At 36.4% G+C, this 17,086-nt stretch overlaps 1 protein-coding gene across 1 annotated transcript; it reads left to right on the top strand.

The window, feature by feature from the left end:
• Window positions 1-3,166: 3,166 nt before the first annotated feature.
• Window positions 3,167-15,596, top strand: adra1ba (adrenoceptor alpha 1Ba). Its single transcript, XM_065287171.2, has 2 exons — window positions 3,167-4,729; window positions 14,066-15,596. Exons 1-2 carry the CDS (start codon window positions 3,766-3,768, stop codon window positions 14,611-14,613), a joined length of 1,512 nt encoding a protein of 503 aa, XP_065143243.1. The 5' UTR covers window positions 3,167-3,765; the 3' UTR covers window positions 14,614-15,596.
• The last annotated feature ends 1,490 nt before the right edge of the window (window positions 15,597-17,086 follow it).

The following is a 17,086-nucleotide window of genomic DNA, read 5'->3' as shown; positions in this document are numbered from 1 at the left end:
GAACAAAACTTGTAGGCATCACAGGATTCCTAATCCTACCAATTACATTTCCTTGTTTCCTCCTATGCGTGAAAACAAAAAATATACCTGTCGAGATCCTGTTTTTAACAATGAACAAGGTGATTTTAAATGCTCCTCTTTTTTTTGGAAAGAAAAGATGTAAACAAAGATGCTTAATGCGTAATGCATAAATCATTCATACAAATAAGCAATGCCAGATAGACGAAACATTGTTGGTTCCCCAAAGAACTTTTCAGTCAAAGGTTAGTAAAAGAACCATTACCTTCCCAAGTTTTCCCCCGGTTTATAGTCTATAAAATCTTTTTCCATGACGAAGAACCTTTTGTGCAACAGAAATACAATCTGAAAAGGACCTATCAGAATTTTTAAGAGTGTGGCATTTGTCTGCAGCTGTACTGAAAGATGACACGGCTCAGTGTTCTGCGGTGAACAGCTCAGCATTTCCCTCATCTTTCACATCACATAATTTCCTTCCATTTATCATGGGACGATGCGGCAACATAAAAGTGCAATCACCTTAATTCACTTGAAGTGTATATGAGCTGAGTGCTGGACCGTTTTCAAGTTTATGTATGGTAAATCAGGGGATTTGAGCATGTGTATTTATTACGCTGGTCACACAGCGATTTGGCTGCTATTTCTCTTGAGCTCAGCATCGCTGTGTTGGCTAAAATTGATCAGCCGCACCTTTGATTCTGCCACATGCCAACACATCCAAACAAACTTTGCCTTTTTTCATATTGCGCAAGCTTACATTTCTCATTAGTGTGTAAAATAGTATTCTTCAAAATGCGGTATTTTATCAGCAGTGCCTATATGGGTAATTCTCACGAAATCCAGTGTCCAGCATCAAAATAAAAAAATTTAAGCCCATTTTTTTGCACATACAAGATTAAGGCCTGAACTTACTATAACCATTATGTTTAGATAATTTAAAACATATTTCCTAAAAAATTATTTACATTTTTTAGATTATCATTATCAAAAATTATCATTACCGCAACATGATATTACATTAAATATATGCATTTACAAACTCATGTTTTGGTAATGAGAACTAAAAAGTTGTCTAGGTACTATGACAAACAAAATTTCAACTTTTATCTGGAGATAAAAAATAAGAACTGCTGATCTGGTAGCCATCTTGAGTGTCACAGTCAATTATGTCCCTTACAACAATTAATTTTTTATTTTTTATGTTAGTTCCTTGAGGGCTTAAACAATGATTGAAAATTGTTGCGGAGGATGAGAACATTTTTCTTGGAGACATTTATATTCCTTATTATTGTCTCTACATTTACCAATGATCACCAAATACCACATGTTTCTTTACTGTAAATGTTTATAGTATAACATGTACTAAAACTTTTTTTGATTTTTTAATTATACATTTTTCCTTGTCAAAGAACCCAAATCCAGTCATGGACATGTTGGAGTAATTAAATTTTTTCCCTTAAATGTGAAAAACAAAAAAACAAAATTGGTTTGTATGATGTCATTTGAAATCATGTGCAAAAAAGTACATGAAGAGATGTTTGTAACTGCTTTTTATTTTGATACTCTTACTTTGCATTAACTTTTTTTTTCTCAAAATGTCTCATGACACCTCATAAGACTAATTTCGCGAGAATCACCCACATGTGACTGAGAAATCCTTAAAGGGAAAGTTTACCCATTTTAGACTTATTTACTCACCCTCATGTCAAACCTAGCCTCAGATGTCACGCCCATAAACCGTTGGCTGAACATCGGATGTATGCAAACTTAACTGGAAACACTTCAGCAGATTCAAAGTCGTCCTCTGATTGGTTGAATTATACCAGATTTCTGTGATCTTTAACGGTCTGCCTGGAAACAACACAAAGCCGTCAGATCAGAGAAGAAAGCTGTCATGTTGACATTGATGACACTGCTTCATCAAAATTTTTAAAAGCATGCAAAGTTCACAGTATAAAGTCTTTAAAAAGCCGTCCAAGAGTTTGCCATTGTTGTTATTAATGATTTACTACACACTGGTCTGTTATTGTGAAGACGTTTCCATGCCTCTAAACATGACGCAGCACAAAGCGAAACATGATTGGTTGCATTACGTGTCAGTCATACTGTGTACAGCCTGTTGGGCGGTGCTTGGCCATTCTTAAACTGAATTCTTAAACTGGCCAGACCGTCTTAAACTGAAAGGGTGACATCATGCTTGACAAGTATGCAACGCATACTCAAAATGTGACCTCTGCATTCTCAGTGAGTAGTAAACACATGCACTGCAAGTTACGCAAGACAAATCTAATCTCAAACAAATTTCATACAAAGTATCATACAAAAACGTACGATCAATAGAAAAAAATTACAATAATGATACACCAACCCTAAACCCAATTTCACAGGAGCGAAAGCAAAACATACACAACGTACGTACACAATTTTTGTATGAATTGTTTCCTGTGTGGTACATAAAGGCAGATGTTAGGCAGCATGTTAGTGACTCAACCCTCACTCACATTCTTTGTTAAGAATAAAGGAACAGTGTGATCGATCTTTAAAATATCTCCTCTTGTGTTCCACCAGTAAAGAACAAATTAACTTAACAACTCAACTTCTATGCCTCTGGAAACCTTTCTTAACTCCATGCCCTGAACTTTATTGAATGAAAATGAGCCAATTATTTATTCCAGCATAATCAATATAGACCTACACAGAAGGATATTTACCTTTCACTGCTCTCACTAGCTGTAATTTACCTTAATTATTGTGCAAATTATTGGACGTTCAGGTGTTTCATCCATCTGTTTTAGTTATCTCTTTCATGTTCACGCTCTTTTGGCGGAAGCAGCAAAGTACTTCATCACTGTCAAAGCATATTGCTGTCTGGCTGCATTTGCTAACAGATTGACTTAGTGGCTTGTTTATAAAATTACAAATGATTTGTGGAAATATCTGGACACTCGTGGCAGTATTTAAAGATATGAAAGTGTGGAGACCTTGCTTGCCAGTGAATGACTTTGAGTTTTCTGCAGTTTAACAGTGTGCAACAGGCCAGACAAATGAAAATAAATGTGGATCAAAATTGCTAACAATATATGTGTGTGGCACGTGCAACATGTTTGGAATTGTATAACTGTTTTAGTCCTTGATTCCTAGAATTAAAACAGAGTCCCCATGAGACCTACATTTGCACCTATAGCAGCAATACCTTGTATCCTTGATATTGCTAGCAAGTTTTCCATATTTTGAATCCCAAATGCTTCTAAGAATAGAGCTGTTGCAACAGTCATTGGCATGCTCTCCTCTAGTGACTGTAGATTGGATTACCTGACAACACACTCTAGGTCACCAATGTCCCCACGATGGCAAAATGGATGTACAGGGTAACAGGCCGTGAAAATCCTCAGCGTTGTGCTTTTGCTCTAGCCGTGACTGTCTATAGCCAGCGCGTAAAGTTGTGCATAGGGGAGGGGGTTTGGTCGGAGAGCGCATCGGTGAATGCAGGAGTGGCTAGAAGCAGTGCGCCGGATGAGTCTGAAACACCACTGCGGAGAACTCACCGAACCAAGCCGAGCAACTCCGGACAGCGCATATTTTGAACTATACTTTATGCGCCGTATCCAGTTATGGACTTTTTTTATTTCTCGCTCGTTACGCAACAGATCGTTCACCTCTACGCGTTCCTTAGCACTAATATAACAAATTACGCATTTAAAGGTAGAGACTGATCTTGTTTTGGTATGGAGGTACTGCAGAGGCAACATGAGTTCTGATACAGATCATGCCGTGAACTTCTTTAGCAATGATTCCTCCGAACTTCCTCCGGAACTGCTGTCGCAAGTGGCGTCCAACGTCTCCAACTGGACCTCGGCAAGAAACGGCACCGAATCGAGTTCGTTCAACCTCAGTCGTGCGGTTCCACTGGGCATGGTTCTTGGCGCTTTTATTGTGTTTGCCATCGTGGGTAATATTGTCGTGATCCTGTCCGTTGTATGCAACAGGCACCTGCGGATTCCAACCAACTACTTCATCATTAATTTAGCCATGGCAGACCTGTTGCTGGGCACCACCGTGCTACCAGTATCCGCCACAAAGGAAATTCTCAACTACTGGGTGTTTGGAAGGATTTTCTGTGATATCTGGGCTGCGCTGGATGTCCTCTGCTGCACCGCATCTATAATGAGCCTGTGCGTAATCTCCATAGACCGATATATTGGGGTGCGCTACCCTTTGCAGTACCCAAGTATCGTGACGGAGAAAAGGGCGCTCCTGGCAATGCTTGGGGTTTGGGTTCTTGCAATTGTCATTTCTATCGGACCATTGCTCGGATGGAAAGAACCGCCCTCGGAGGACGAAACAGTTTGCCTCATCACAGAAGAGCCGTTTTATGCCCTGTTCTCCTCATTGGGCTCTTTCTATATCCCTTTAGCGGTTATTTTAGCAATGTACTGCCGGGTGTATATAGTTGCCAAAAGAACTACTAAAAATCTGGAGGCAGGAGTGATGAAGGAGCGCATGGATTCAAATGAGCTGACGCTCCGGATTCACTATAAAGGCTCGCAGACGCAGGATGACTGCAGCGCAGCGGGTAAAGGCCATATGAGGAGCTCACTTACTCTTAAATTACTTAAATTTTCCCGAGAGAAGAAAGCTGCTAAAACACTTGGTGTTGTGGTGGGGATGTTCATCCTCTGCTGGTTACCATTCTTCCTCGCACTACCAATTGGTACGTATACGTCCCTCAAAGTTTGACTTTTTTTATTTTACTCATAACATACACTCTCATCAAAGTCAACAAAATCAAATATTTTATTTTCAAATGAATACATTGTATTATATTTGTTATATCAATGAAATATGTCACTTTGACATATTTAGAGTAAACACAATATTTATTTTTATATATTTATTTATATACACACACTGGGTAAACCTTAGTTCAAGTTTTAGTTCTCACTATTAACTCGTTGCTTATTAGCATGCATATCACTGTAGAAAAAAAACATTTTTGAATTTTTTAAGTTTAATCAACTTAGATTTGCAAGTCATTTCAACTAAATTGAATAGTGATGAGTTGCTGTAACTTATAAAATAAAGTTGGCATAACTAAAGCAAATTCAACTTGATTTAATAAGTTACAGCAACTCATCACTTGTCAAGAGAGTTTAAATGACTTCTAAATCCTAGTTGATTAAACAAGTAAGTGCACTGTAAAAATGAAAAATGATATAAAATCAACAAATATTTTTGTGTTATTTTAACTTAAAAAATTAAGTTAAAAAATCCAACTTGTTTTTATAAGTTATGTCAGCTTAACAGTCCAAAGTGAAAAAAGTAGGTTGAATTGACTTGCATAGCCAAGTTGTTTAAACTTCATGCTGCATTTTTTTTGTAGTGTGCAAAAACATTTTTTACATTGTATATTAGCTGTTTGTTAATACTGTTATCTTATTCTGCACAACCTTACTGTATATCCATTACAACAACTATGAAACATTAAGGGCTCTATCTTGCACCCAGCGCAATTGACTTTGTCCGTGACGCATGTATCATTCGTATTTTGCCCCGGCGCACAGCGGGTTTTTCCCGTCACAGAAGCACGTCGGCAAACTAGGGAATGAACTTGCGCTCCCTGGGTGGTTCAGCGCAAAAAAAGAGGCGTGTTCCGGCGCAAACCATCCCTGATGCTATTTTGCAGTTTCAAAAAACAATTGCGCCACTGACCAGAAAAAAAAAGTTTAAAGTCAGTGGCGCGTTGCGCGTTGTTCATTATGCTATTTTAAGGGCGCATGCTTGACCATAATGTATAGCGTGCACAACGCGCATACACTTTGCTTATCTTATCTACACAGATGCAACAGTTATTTTTGCAAATCATAAATTGTTACACTTAAAAATATTAATACACGAGATAAGGGGAATCATAGTGGTGAGCATTGTGGTGATAGTTTTTATTTATTCTCATGCAAATAACGATTAAAATATTTTCATAAGTTTGTTGTGTGGCTGTATTACGTTTATTTTATGTAAATAATAATTAAAATGTTTTCATAAGAAACCTTAATGTATATGAACTTGATTTGTAAGAGTACTTTGGGGTTGGACCTTGCTTGCGTTTCTTGGGTCCGATTTCAAAGCCCCCAAACCCTTTCAGCGGTGAGGGTGGACGCAGCGATGTCCTCTGCTGGCGTCAAGTCCTGAGGCAGATCCACCTCCCGTTACACGGCATGCCCGATTTATGCTGGCAAGCGTGGGATTCCCCCGTACAAGGACGTCGGTCTCCTCGGCTGTGAACCGCTCCTGGCGTGCGCCTGGTAAATCCGTCATAATAATAGCAACCCGCCATGGAACTTGCGCCCTTGCGTTTAAAGGGAATGTTGGCTAGCGTTCTGATTGGTTTATTTGACGTTACGCCCAAACCACACCTATGAATAATGAACCTACTTCAGACCAACCCCTTATTGATTTGCGCCCGGCGCAAGAGTTATTTCTCACGCCGGGAAAATAGCAACAGCGCCCAAGATCCGCCCACAAACTCACTTGCGCGTTGCGCTTCGCACTTGCGTTTCAGATCGTTAAAATAGGGCCCAAAGTGTACTGAGACAAAAGTCATAGTTAATAGTAAGCTAATAGGGAGACTTGGACCCTAAATGCAAGTGTTGCCATGCATGCTTTTAATAATGATGGATAACCACACACTGTAAAAATTAGCTGTTTTTATGCAGCTGGTTGCCAGTAACTTACTGTAGAAGATAAAGACTGAAAATGTTTCATGTTTATTTACCTTTAAACAAACTTTTGCAAGTAAATAACATAAATGTTAAATCTACAGTAAGTTACTGGCAACTAATTGCCAGTAATACTGTCATTTCTACATAATTTTTTACAGCGCAACATTTGTATTAAATATACCTTGAATATGTTCATATTTTTCCCAACAATAGTTTGAAATAACCCAGCATTTTCAGAGCAAGCTTTCCTTTAGTGTTAATGTTTTACTGTTAATGTATTTATGCATCCTGCTCATTGATTTCATATATATGAACTATACTGGGCATAACAAAATATACTGTAATTTAAAACCATAACAGTACCCACAAAACAACTGTTATTTCACTTATTTACATTGTACTTTTAGATATTAACAGGCATTTGTGCCTAATAGTGTAGTATTAATGACAGGGCCGTGCACAGACATTTTGAGGGGTAGTGGCCGAAACCACAAAAGGGGCACTTAGGGGGGTGGTAGTATTAATATGGTTTTAATAAAATATGATTATTATTATAGATTACTAGTAGCAACTAAGACAAGTGATTATAATATACTTAATAACAAGAATTAAAGTGTGATAAACTGTATTAATTATTATAAATATTAAATATTCTATACGATTTACCTGCTGGCTTGTTTGGAGCTTTGAATCCATGTTTGCAATGTTGAAATGCCTTTAGCAGCCTCCCTTTCCACTCTCTCTTCTGTTTTGTGAAGGCATTTTTTGTCTAAAAGGTGTGCCAACAATCACAAATTTGGTGATGTGGTATTTTAATTTGATAAGACAAGCATTGTAATTCTAAGAATGTGAATATTTAGTTGTTACTGACAGCATCTCAGAGATGTCTATTTGATGTCTGCATTTACATCTGCAAGATGTTGTTTTTTGCAATACGTCTCTGAGACGTTTCCTAAAATATTTCATATAGACTTATTGAAGAAGTCTTTGATTTAGAATGTATGTAAAACAGCTCTTTAGCAGACATCTTACAGACATACCTGTTGTTTGCAATTTTAGAAGACAGAGAGCAAATCCTTACCGACCGAAAAACAAAAACAAACTACCAAATTACTAATTCAGCTGATTCAGCTTAGGGATCTGTCGTCTCCACTCTCCAAAGACCGGGCACAGATTGTGAGAGATGCACTGGAGTGGCCGGGAAAAAACGAAGTGGATTATAAGAATCAGTGGATCTTTAGCAGAGTAATAGAACACTTTAAAGAGGGGGTTTGCAGTTGATAAGAAGGGCACTTCAGCTGATGAGGGCAGAAAGGCTGTGGCTCTATCCACCGGGCCACCCCCCGTGCACGGCCCTGATTAGTTATGTCAGGTTTTTTTAGATATCGGCTTCATGCACTACACTAAATGCTATATGTTTAATTCATGCAGATTTGGGCCCAATTAACCTGAATTCACATATTATTTTTATAATTTTTATAACAATCGTGGCAAAAATTAGTCCCAAGACATACTGTTATAGTAGGATGACCATATATGCCATTCTTCCCGGACGCGTCCTGGCCAGGATTTCGGTGCGTCTTCCGGAAGTCGTATTTGTTGACCGCATGCGCCATTCAGTTAAAAACATAAGACATACAATCATAGTTTCATTCTTACCTTAAAATGCAATGGTTGTCGGAGCCGATGGTGTAGTAGAGGGTGCTCCGACACATGGTGCAGACGCACTTCTGGCGACCCGAGTTTAAATCCCGTCTCCAGGTCCTTTGCCAATCCCATACCCCTCTCTTCTTCCCTATACTTTCCTGTCATGTCCTTAATTACTGTCTATCCAATAAATGGCAAATATGGACCAAAACAAAAACAAAACAAAAAAAACGGTTGCTTTTCTGTAATAATAATAATATTCCTGTATGACATATGCCGTCGACAAATACGACTTCCGGAAGACAAACCTGAAATCCTGGCCAGGACGCGTCCGGCACGTATGGTCACCCTAGGTTTTAGGCAGTGAATGCATGATGTACATTTATTAAATCAAAACATGAGATTTACGGATGGAGTTTGGTCTGTTGTGCTTCAATACCACATCAATACAATTACCTTTTATGATAATATGGTATTTTTATTTTTATTTAGCAGTTACAAGAAAACTTGCAAGGCTATTGTTAAAATTATAACCATAATCCAAAATAACCATAACAGTTTGATTGAATGTTAAGATCCTGACCCATGTTACTCTTTAGAATGTGACCCCGTTGCCAGAAAAAACTATTTGTTTCCAGCTCAAACGTCTAATTCACATACTTGTTCTGGTATTCAGCTTGGTGAAGAAACTACAATCTGTAATGATTTACTCACAGTTTAACATTTGGCTGCGTTGATTTCTGAGAAACAGCATCTTTATTTTGGTATAAAAATGGAAATGTTTTTGCATTGTTTATTTGTAGTATAAAAAAGCAGACAGAAGCAGATGTTGGTCTAATTTTGGATGTCTTGTTTGATAAAAGACCAGCATTGTCGTAGTATTAAAGCCTTTTTTTTAAGTTGAACCAAGTTTACTGTTTACAGTGTATCTGTTTAAAGCAATAAGCCATAAAAGCAAGGGAATGGATGTAACTTAAGTGTATATACAGTACTGTGCAAAAGTCTTAGGCCACCATCACCAGCTTTGTTGTTTTAGAAGTTTTAATGTCCACCCATATTTATTTTTCACTCTTTTTTTTGAGATACAAATAGAAAATACAGGAAATATGTACACAAAATTAACAACAAAACAATTTTCTGAACTAAATGTCTTCTTCAGACATCAGTCAGTATTTGGTGTGACCTCTCTTGGCACGAAACACATCTTGAGCTTTTTTGAGGAAACTGAAGTCCTGAAGTCATTCGATTAGAATTAGAAATTAGGATTTAATTTCATTTAGGTTTAAGAGTTCATGCACTTTCCTGCTACTGCTCAAGTAGAAGGGGAGTTTACCCTAAAAACTTGACGCTTCAGGTTATACTTTTATACTGTTTTTAATACTACATACACATTTCCTGTATATTCTGGTTGTATTCTAATAAAGAGACTGAGAAATAATTATATATAATCACTATACAATTGCAAAAACAACAAATCTAAATGTAGCATGGTGGCCTAAGGCTTTTGCACAGTACTGTATATATATTTACACACACAGATGAGCAAGAAAGAGTATACGATGAGCTCAGATGCAAAAGTCTCTAAAACCACCTTTGTCAAAAATAATATTAACAAAATGCTCTCTGCACATATTATACATTGATCAAATACTTTCACTTCAAATTTGCTTAATCCCAGCCTCAGGGCATTCAGAAATACTGGTTTGATGGCAGAATCCATTAAGAGTCTGATAAAAATAAATGCGCATTTACAAGAAAACATGTCAGATGCACAAGGTTTTGTATCTGAAATGTTTATATGTTCACTTTCAATTTTCATTTGTTTTAACTTGAATCTAATAGCTTTGACTTTGAAGGTTAGCATTGTTACTTCAACATGCTTATGTAAGATGTGGACATTGTGTGGACGTTTCCTTCAGTAATGGATGTGTCACTATAGAGATGGTGATTTGACATTCTGAGGTCTTCTGGTGGAATGCACTGGAGATGCCAAAGTCTTCAATGTTCTCCCATTCCCAGGCTCACTTTGTATTTGAACACAGAGACTTCTGATGAGGTGTGGGAATATAGATGAGGTACAATTCCCAGCACAACTACCCCCAATCTGGTCAAAAATATAATCCTATATTAATTTCATGCTTTGAATAACCTTCTTAAGGGTCATATTAAGTAATGGCCAGATATGTTTTTCTTGCAAATTAATGATATTTTGAAGGAAAATATATCCCATGTGTTTGACTTTTGAGAAGTTCATTTCCCTCCTTCAAATAGCCTGTTTTCTTATGCCAGGGTAATTTAATTTAGCTTTCTTTGAATTTAAAAGAGAACATCTGAAAGAAATTATTAAGCCATTGTTGTTTACGATCCATCAACGTTTTGGTCACTATGGTCAGTGTTCCCAGGGAAATGTTTAATTTTTTTGGGTCCATGAATCATAATGAAGACATATACTTCTTTTTACTTAAACATGAACTAATGCAAAGTTAAAGCATAAACTAATGAAGAGTCATCATTAAGTACAACATGATGATGTAAGTTGTGTAATAATTAACAATGAATTCATGTGTTGAGTCATGAGTCATGTTAATGATGACTTTTCATTAGTTTAGGATAAATACATGCTTTAACTCAGCATACTTCTTATTTACATTACATTAATTTGGCAGATGCTGTTAATCAAAGTGACTAACTGTGCATTCAAGCTGCTTATACATTTTTTTATCAGTATGCATGTTTTCTGCTAATCAAACCTAAAACCTTTTGCTCTGCTGATGCAATGCTCTGGATCTACAGGAACACCATCATCATCAAATACGTGTTGGCTGTGGACAGTCAGTTAATATCTAATCCATGCTGTGGTCCATGCGGCATGCAAACAGCAATTTATTACCTTTGCACTGTAACATTGATCACTACTTTTCTGTAAGGCAACATGCTTGGCCAAATAGAGTTTGTGATACCAATAATTGAAAAATCAATGTCCACTTTGCTACCAGGCCATGCAAGTGTGTATCCATCAAGCAGTGTGTTTTTCCTGTGCACTTCACTGGTTATTTAATTACCAGTAATCTAAATAACTAAAAAACATAAAGCACTCACGTTCAACAAGATATTGCAAGGTAATTTCAGATACTGATTCTCAAAATGTCATATGTCAAAAACAAAGTCAAAGGCATTAATTTAAGGAAACTGCAGACATTGAATGTGCTTGCAGAAGACATGATTTGTTGATTCAGTTGTTCCTGAAGAGGGAAGGTTGTCTTAAATTATAGCCGTTCCCTGGCTGAGAAATGGCTGGGAGACATTTGATGTAGAAATGGAAGGAGCAGTCTTAATTTAATGAATCAATTGACTTACTGGCAGGGAGAAAAGCTGATTTGAGACCTCACACCCGTGGCTCTTCTTGAAGTGTGTTAATGAACCCAAGCCTCATTCGGCCGTCAACTGACATGCGCTTAAATCTTCTCCCGCATCAGTAATCCATTCTATTCCTTTAAGTAAAGAACGGCACTTAATTATCATATACATGCAAAACGAATTAGCCTATAAGGCAATGGACATATGGGACTTTTAAGTTAAATTTCATTTAAGTTATGAGATTAAAAGATATAGAGTAGAAGAGACAGGCGCCAAAAAAGATTATGAGCTGAGTGATAAATGGTCTATTCCTCAGGGAAGACTGAGTTGGTAAACTCATAAGCAGAGATGAGCTACAAGCCAAAGTCTGAAAAGTATGATAGATCTTTGTGACCTTTTTTAATGTTCTGAAAACCCGAGGGAATATGAACCTAACAATGAGTTGAGAATTATAAATGGTACATTCAGAACATCCATTGCTTTTATGGCTTATTGCTTCAAATAGATTCACTGTAAACAGTAAAATTGATTCAACTTAAAAATTACTTCAATTAGTAATTACTTAAAGGGACATTCCACTTTTTTTGAAAATATTTCTAAGAAAATTGTGCTAAGCTATGCTAAAAGTGCTGGCGTCAGACCCGGAGATCAGCTAGGGTGGCCATTCATGCCAGTTCCGCCAGACACGTCCCGAACATGTTTTCGGGTTCGTTCTCCGGAAGTCGCGTTAGTCGACCGCATACGTCATCAAGGTTTAATACTTTGGGTTTAATTTCAGAAAAGCAACCGTTACATTTCAAGGTAAAAATGAAACTACTATGATTGTATGTCTTAAAATAAATAAATCTTAATTTTCTATTGTATTTTAACTGAAATGTGAGAACCTCGATGACGTATGCGGTCGAGCAACGCGAATGGCCACCCTAAGATCAGCTGAATGGATTCCAAAACGGTAAGATTCAAATGGGAGCTGGAAAATGAGCATATTTTCAAAAAAAGTATAATGTCCCTTTAAGTTTTTCTCACTTTAAATAGAAAAAGCTGAAAATGTTTAAATATTAATAAAATTAGGTGTTACCAATTGAAGTAATTTCTTAAATTTTTTAATTAAAGTGAGAAAATTTAAAAAACATATTTATTTGGGTATGAAAGTATTTTTTTTTTAAAGAACAGCTTTAAGTAGAGTTGCTTGGAGTAGAATAGCAAAAGGACTTTTTTTATACTTTCCACTTTTTTGAAGTTTTTTTTAGATGTAATTCTTTAAAATGTGAGAACTTGAACACCATTTTAATAAATCTTTCAAAGTGCACAGGAAAAAGGAACAAAATATTCAAATTAAGCTCTTTATGGAATATTTTAATATTTATGACATTTTGTGACAGAGACAGGCTTAACTGGAATTAGAGGCTTAAAAATAGATGCAAAACCCTGTAAGATGGTTTGGAAAGATAGGGAAGATAATAATTTAAAACCAAACACAGAATATATCATTTAAACTGATAAACGCACATATGACCTGTCAAATGTCTTAAAATAACCACCAGAGCAATGTCTGTGGTAACCTTGGTATAAGCGGAATAATTGACAAATAATTTAAAAACAATGTACACCCCACCACCTTAGCATTATTTTTTAATAATTCACTGGCCCGTCATCAATTATTCCTTACTTATACCATGTGGCTGTTGAATGCTTTATTCTGATTGGTTGAAAAATGTTTCATGGATAGGCATTATTTTTCGATAAATGCACACATGACCTGTCAAATGTCTCAAAAAAACCACCAGAGCAGTGGTAACCTTTGTATAAGCGGAATAATTGACAAATAATTTAAAAGCAATTCACATCCCCATGTAACCACCTTAGGTGTGCATTATTTTTTATAATTCACCGGCCCGTCATCAATTTTTCCTTACTTATTGTTTTATTTACATCCTAGTGGTACAGATGTCATATTTATAGAATTTATTCTAGTTTACATTTTTGATTTTATATATTCATAATATATAATCGTAAATTATTTACATTTACACTATCATCCAAAGTGACTTGCAGTTTTAACCCACAACCTTTTGCACTGCTAATGCAATGCTCTACCACTGAGCCATAAAAGAATTTAAAAGCAATTCTGATGTTAAATGTAATAACTGATTTGGTGTGATGAGAGATTCTGTTTTTTGTATTCTTGTATGGCTGAAAAATAACTCTGAACAGTTTGAAATTCATCTCTGTGTAGCCGTTTCCAGAAAAACTTTGTTGATAAAGTCTGCCACCTGCTGGTAAAAATACAGCATTTCACACAAAGATTTATATTTCCTGTTTTTCAGGATCCTTTAACGAAAGCTTACGTGTTCCTGAGACATTCTTTAGAGTCATCTTCTGGCTGGGTTACTTCAACAGCTGCCTAAACCCCATCATTTACCCCTGCTACAGTCGTGAGTTCAAACAGGCCTTCATTCGGATCCTGCGATGTCAGTGTCAGCAGAGGAAACAACAGGGGTGGAAAGCGTACAACTATCGAGTCCAGATGGGCTGCGCGAGCCAGGGCTTCACAGACACCAGCTCCATTTCAATGAATAGCAGTCAGCAGACCCTGGCGCTGATGCAGCCCAGCCCGAGTTTAAGTAGGGGCTCTCGTCAGCCGTCGGCCCATCTTCCAGGCTGGGGTTCCTGCAACTCCCCTCCCTCTTTATCTGGGAGTCCCTTCCTGAGTATGAAGAGGTCCACCCGGAGTCCCTGCAAAACCAGTGGAATGACTTTGCTTTTCCCTAACTGGTCCCGTTCCAAAGGACCTCAGCACGCTAACGGACAAAATGCTAATGGAGGAGTGGAGCAGGTGCCAAAATCTAGAACCACACCAGAGACTTCAATGTAGCTTGGTATCAATAGTGACTTAAATGGCAGAAATGTCTTTCTAAATGAATTTAATACATTATTGTCAATGTGAAACACACTGCGCATCCTGTCATGCATGTCTGCATTGTAAATCTAATAGTTGCTTTTAATATTAAATAGGCAGGGAGGACATTTACATTAAAACATTTGGTGGACGCTTTTATCCAAAACAATTTACAGTGCTTTAAGGTTTACATTTTATCAGTATGTGTTCCCTTGGGATTAAACCCTTACTGATAACGCAATGCTTTACCAATTGAGCTACAGGAACCATTTTTTCACCCCTGTAAAGTGTGTTATGTGTACATACTGTTGTAAGTTTGTAGATTAGGAAGTGTAGATGTTTTCAGGTTGGAGATCAGTTTTGCATCTGGACAAGCCGCACACAACTGTGAGCATGAAACTCACTATTTTATATCTCTTTTTGATCTTCATGTTACCTTTGCCATCATCTCCAGGTTGTGCCAGTTTTATAATAATCCCATTAGCCTGGTTAAGATACTTTGATTGGATTGATAGTTTAAGATAAACCAATGCCATCTTGTAGTCTTCAGTTCAATAAGAATGTTTTTCTGTTGTCTTAACTGATTTAGATTTGTTTTGGGTCAATGCTAAACACCTTACATAAAAAGATGGCATGAAAAGGTTGTATGAGTACAGATGAAGAACCGAAACAAACCAGCAAAAATGGTTATTCCCATAGGTGTATGTGCTGTACACACTCTTTGTGCTTTATTATAAGATTTTATTTTTGGTTTTACATTTACCATTCAACTATTCGTTGGATTGCATAAAGTACAATATTTCCCTAGGGAAATTTCATTGATAGTTATTGAATTTTTTATCTGCCATGTGTGCCCTTCTTGAATACATTTTATCCTAGAACCTGTACATTTTATTGTGGACCATATTGGTTGTGTTAAATTGTGTGCTACAATACAAAAATACCTTTCTTTTATTTAAGACATAACCAGAGCATCATGAAGAAATAAATTTTATGTGTAAAAAAGTCTCTTACCAAAGTAATTTTTTCAATTATCAAAACCATGCCAAGTGTTTGAAAATGTCCTTTCCACATAACAGTGATTTAAAGGTTAAATATGCTTAAAAGATTTAATGGCCTGTATAAAAAATGATGAGACTTTTGTAATACTTAACCTGAGGTATATCTGTGATGCTTACATAAACAAAATTTAGATAAAAATTGAAGTAAAAACATTTTATTCAAAGAAAGTCGAAAGACAATGAATAATATCAATGCTATTGTTATTATAGCATAACAATAGCTATAATAACAATAATAATAGTCTAATAATAAAGCAAAACAATGCTTTATAATTAGACACTCTTGTGCAGAAAGTAAAATAAGCTTTTTATCTAAAAAGCGGCGCATCTGCTTTTTAATAATATGTCTTTATTGGTAAGTAAAGTATAATGTAATAGCAGATGGCAAAACAATACCTCCACACAATACATTTTCTATAACAAATTAATAATACATTAATCTACACATAATATATTTATAAATAAAGTATTTATAGATTAACTATAAAAGTGAATGGGGCTCGTGATCGGTTTGTTTACAAACATTCTTCAAAATATCTTCCTTCGTGTTCATCAGAACAAAGAACTTTATACGAGTTTGTAGCAACATAGGAGTAAATGATGACAGGATTTTCATTTTTGGGTGAACGATCCCTTTAACATAAGGATATGCTTCCACATTGCTTATTTTATTCTGGATGTCACTTTTGACACTGTCTCTATATTTAAACGCACATGTACAGTTTCATTGAACTGTGTGAGCACACCAGACACACAACCAGACTTCTGTTACTATTTTGATCCTTGTTTGTCCTTTGTTTTGTTTTTTTACTGATGGTCATGTGTTTTAATGGAAGACATGAAGTCATACCCTGCTCTCTTAGTAAACAACTCGTATGTAAAGTTTTACTGTCAGATTCATCCTTTCTAAGTTCTACGTTTTTTTTCACTGCCAGAATTCACCAGGTGGCCCAAAGGCAAGCCAGACACGATCACAGAGCTGGAAGCAATATGAGCCAAAACTGTCTATTATGTCATTCCCACAGCTCTTCAACACATCACACTCTCCAAGTGAGAACTCGGAAGTAGGAGAGGAAACATGCCAAAACTCTGGATAGTTTCACAGGAATATTCATATTGCTGGCCTGCTTTGAACAAAACAAAAAATCACAAAATACCAAAAAAAATCCCATTGGTAACTGGACTGCAGATTCTGCTAAAATACAGTCAACACTGAAAAAAAGGGTGAAAGATTGATTAACTTAAAAAATACTTTAGTTTGTAACATCTTAATTATTATTATAAATTTTTTTTGTCAAATTAAGTTTTCTGACTTTAAGTGAAAAACTTTAGTTGACAAAGCTTGAAAATTTTACGTGTTGCAAATTTTAGTACATTTTTAAGTAGAT

Source organism: Paramisgurnus dabryanus, chromosome 18, assembly GCF_030506205.2.
Source record: "Paramisgurnus dabryanus chromosome 18, PD_genome_1.1, whole genome shotgun sequence".
Taxonomy (NCBI): domain Eukaryota; kingdom Metazoa; phylum Chordata; class Actinopteri; order Cypriniformes; family Cobitidae; genus Paramisgurnus; species Paramisgurnus dabryanus.
The sequence above is the reverse complement of the archived record's forward strand: the minus strand, read 5'-3'. Positions and strand labels throughout refer to the sequence as shown.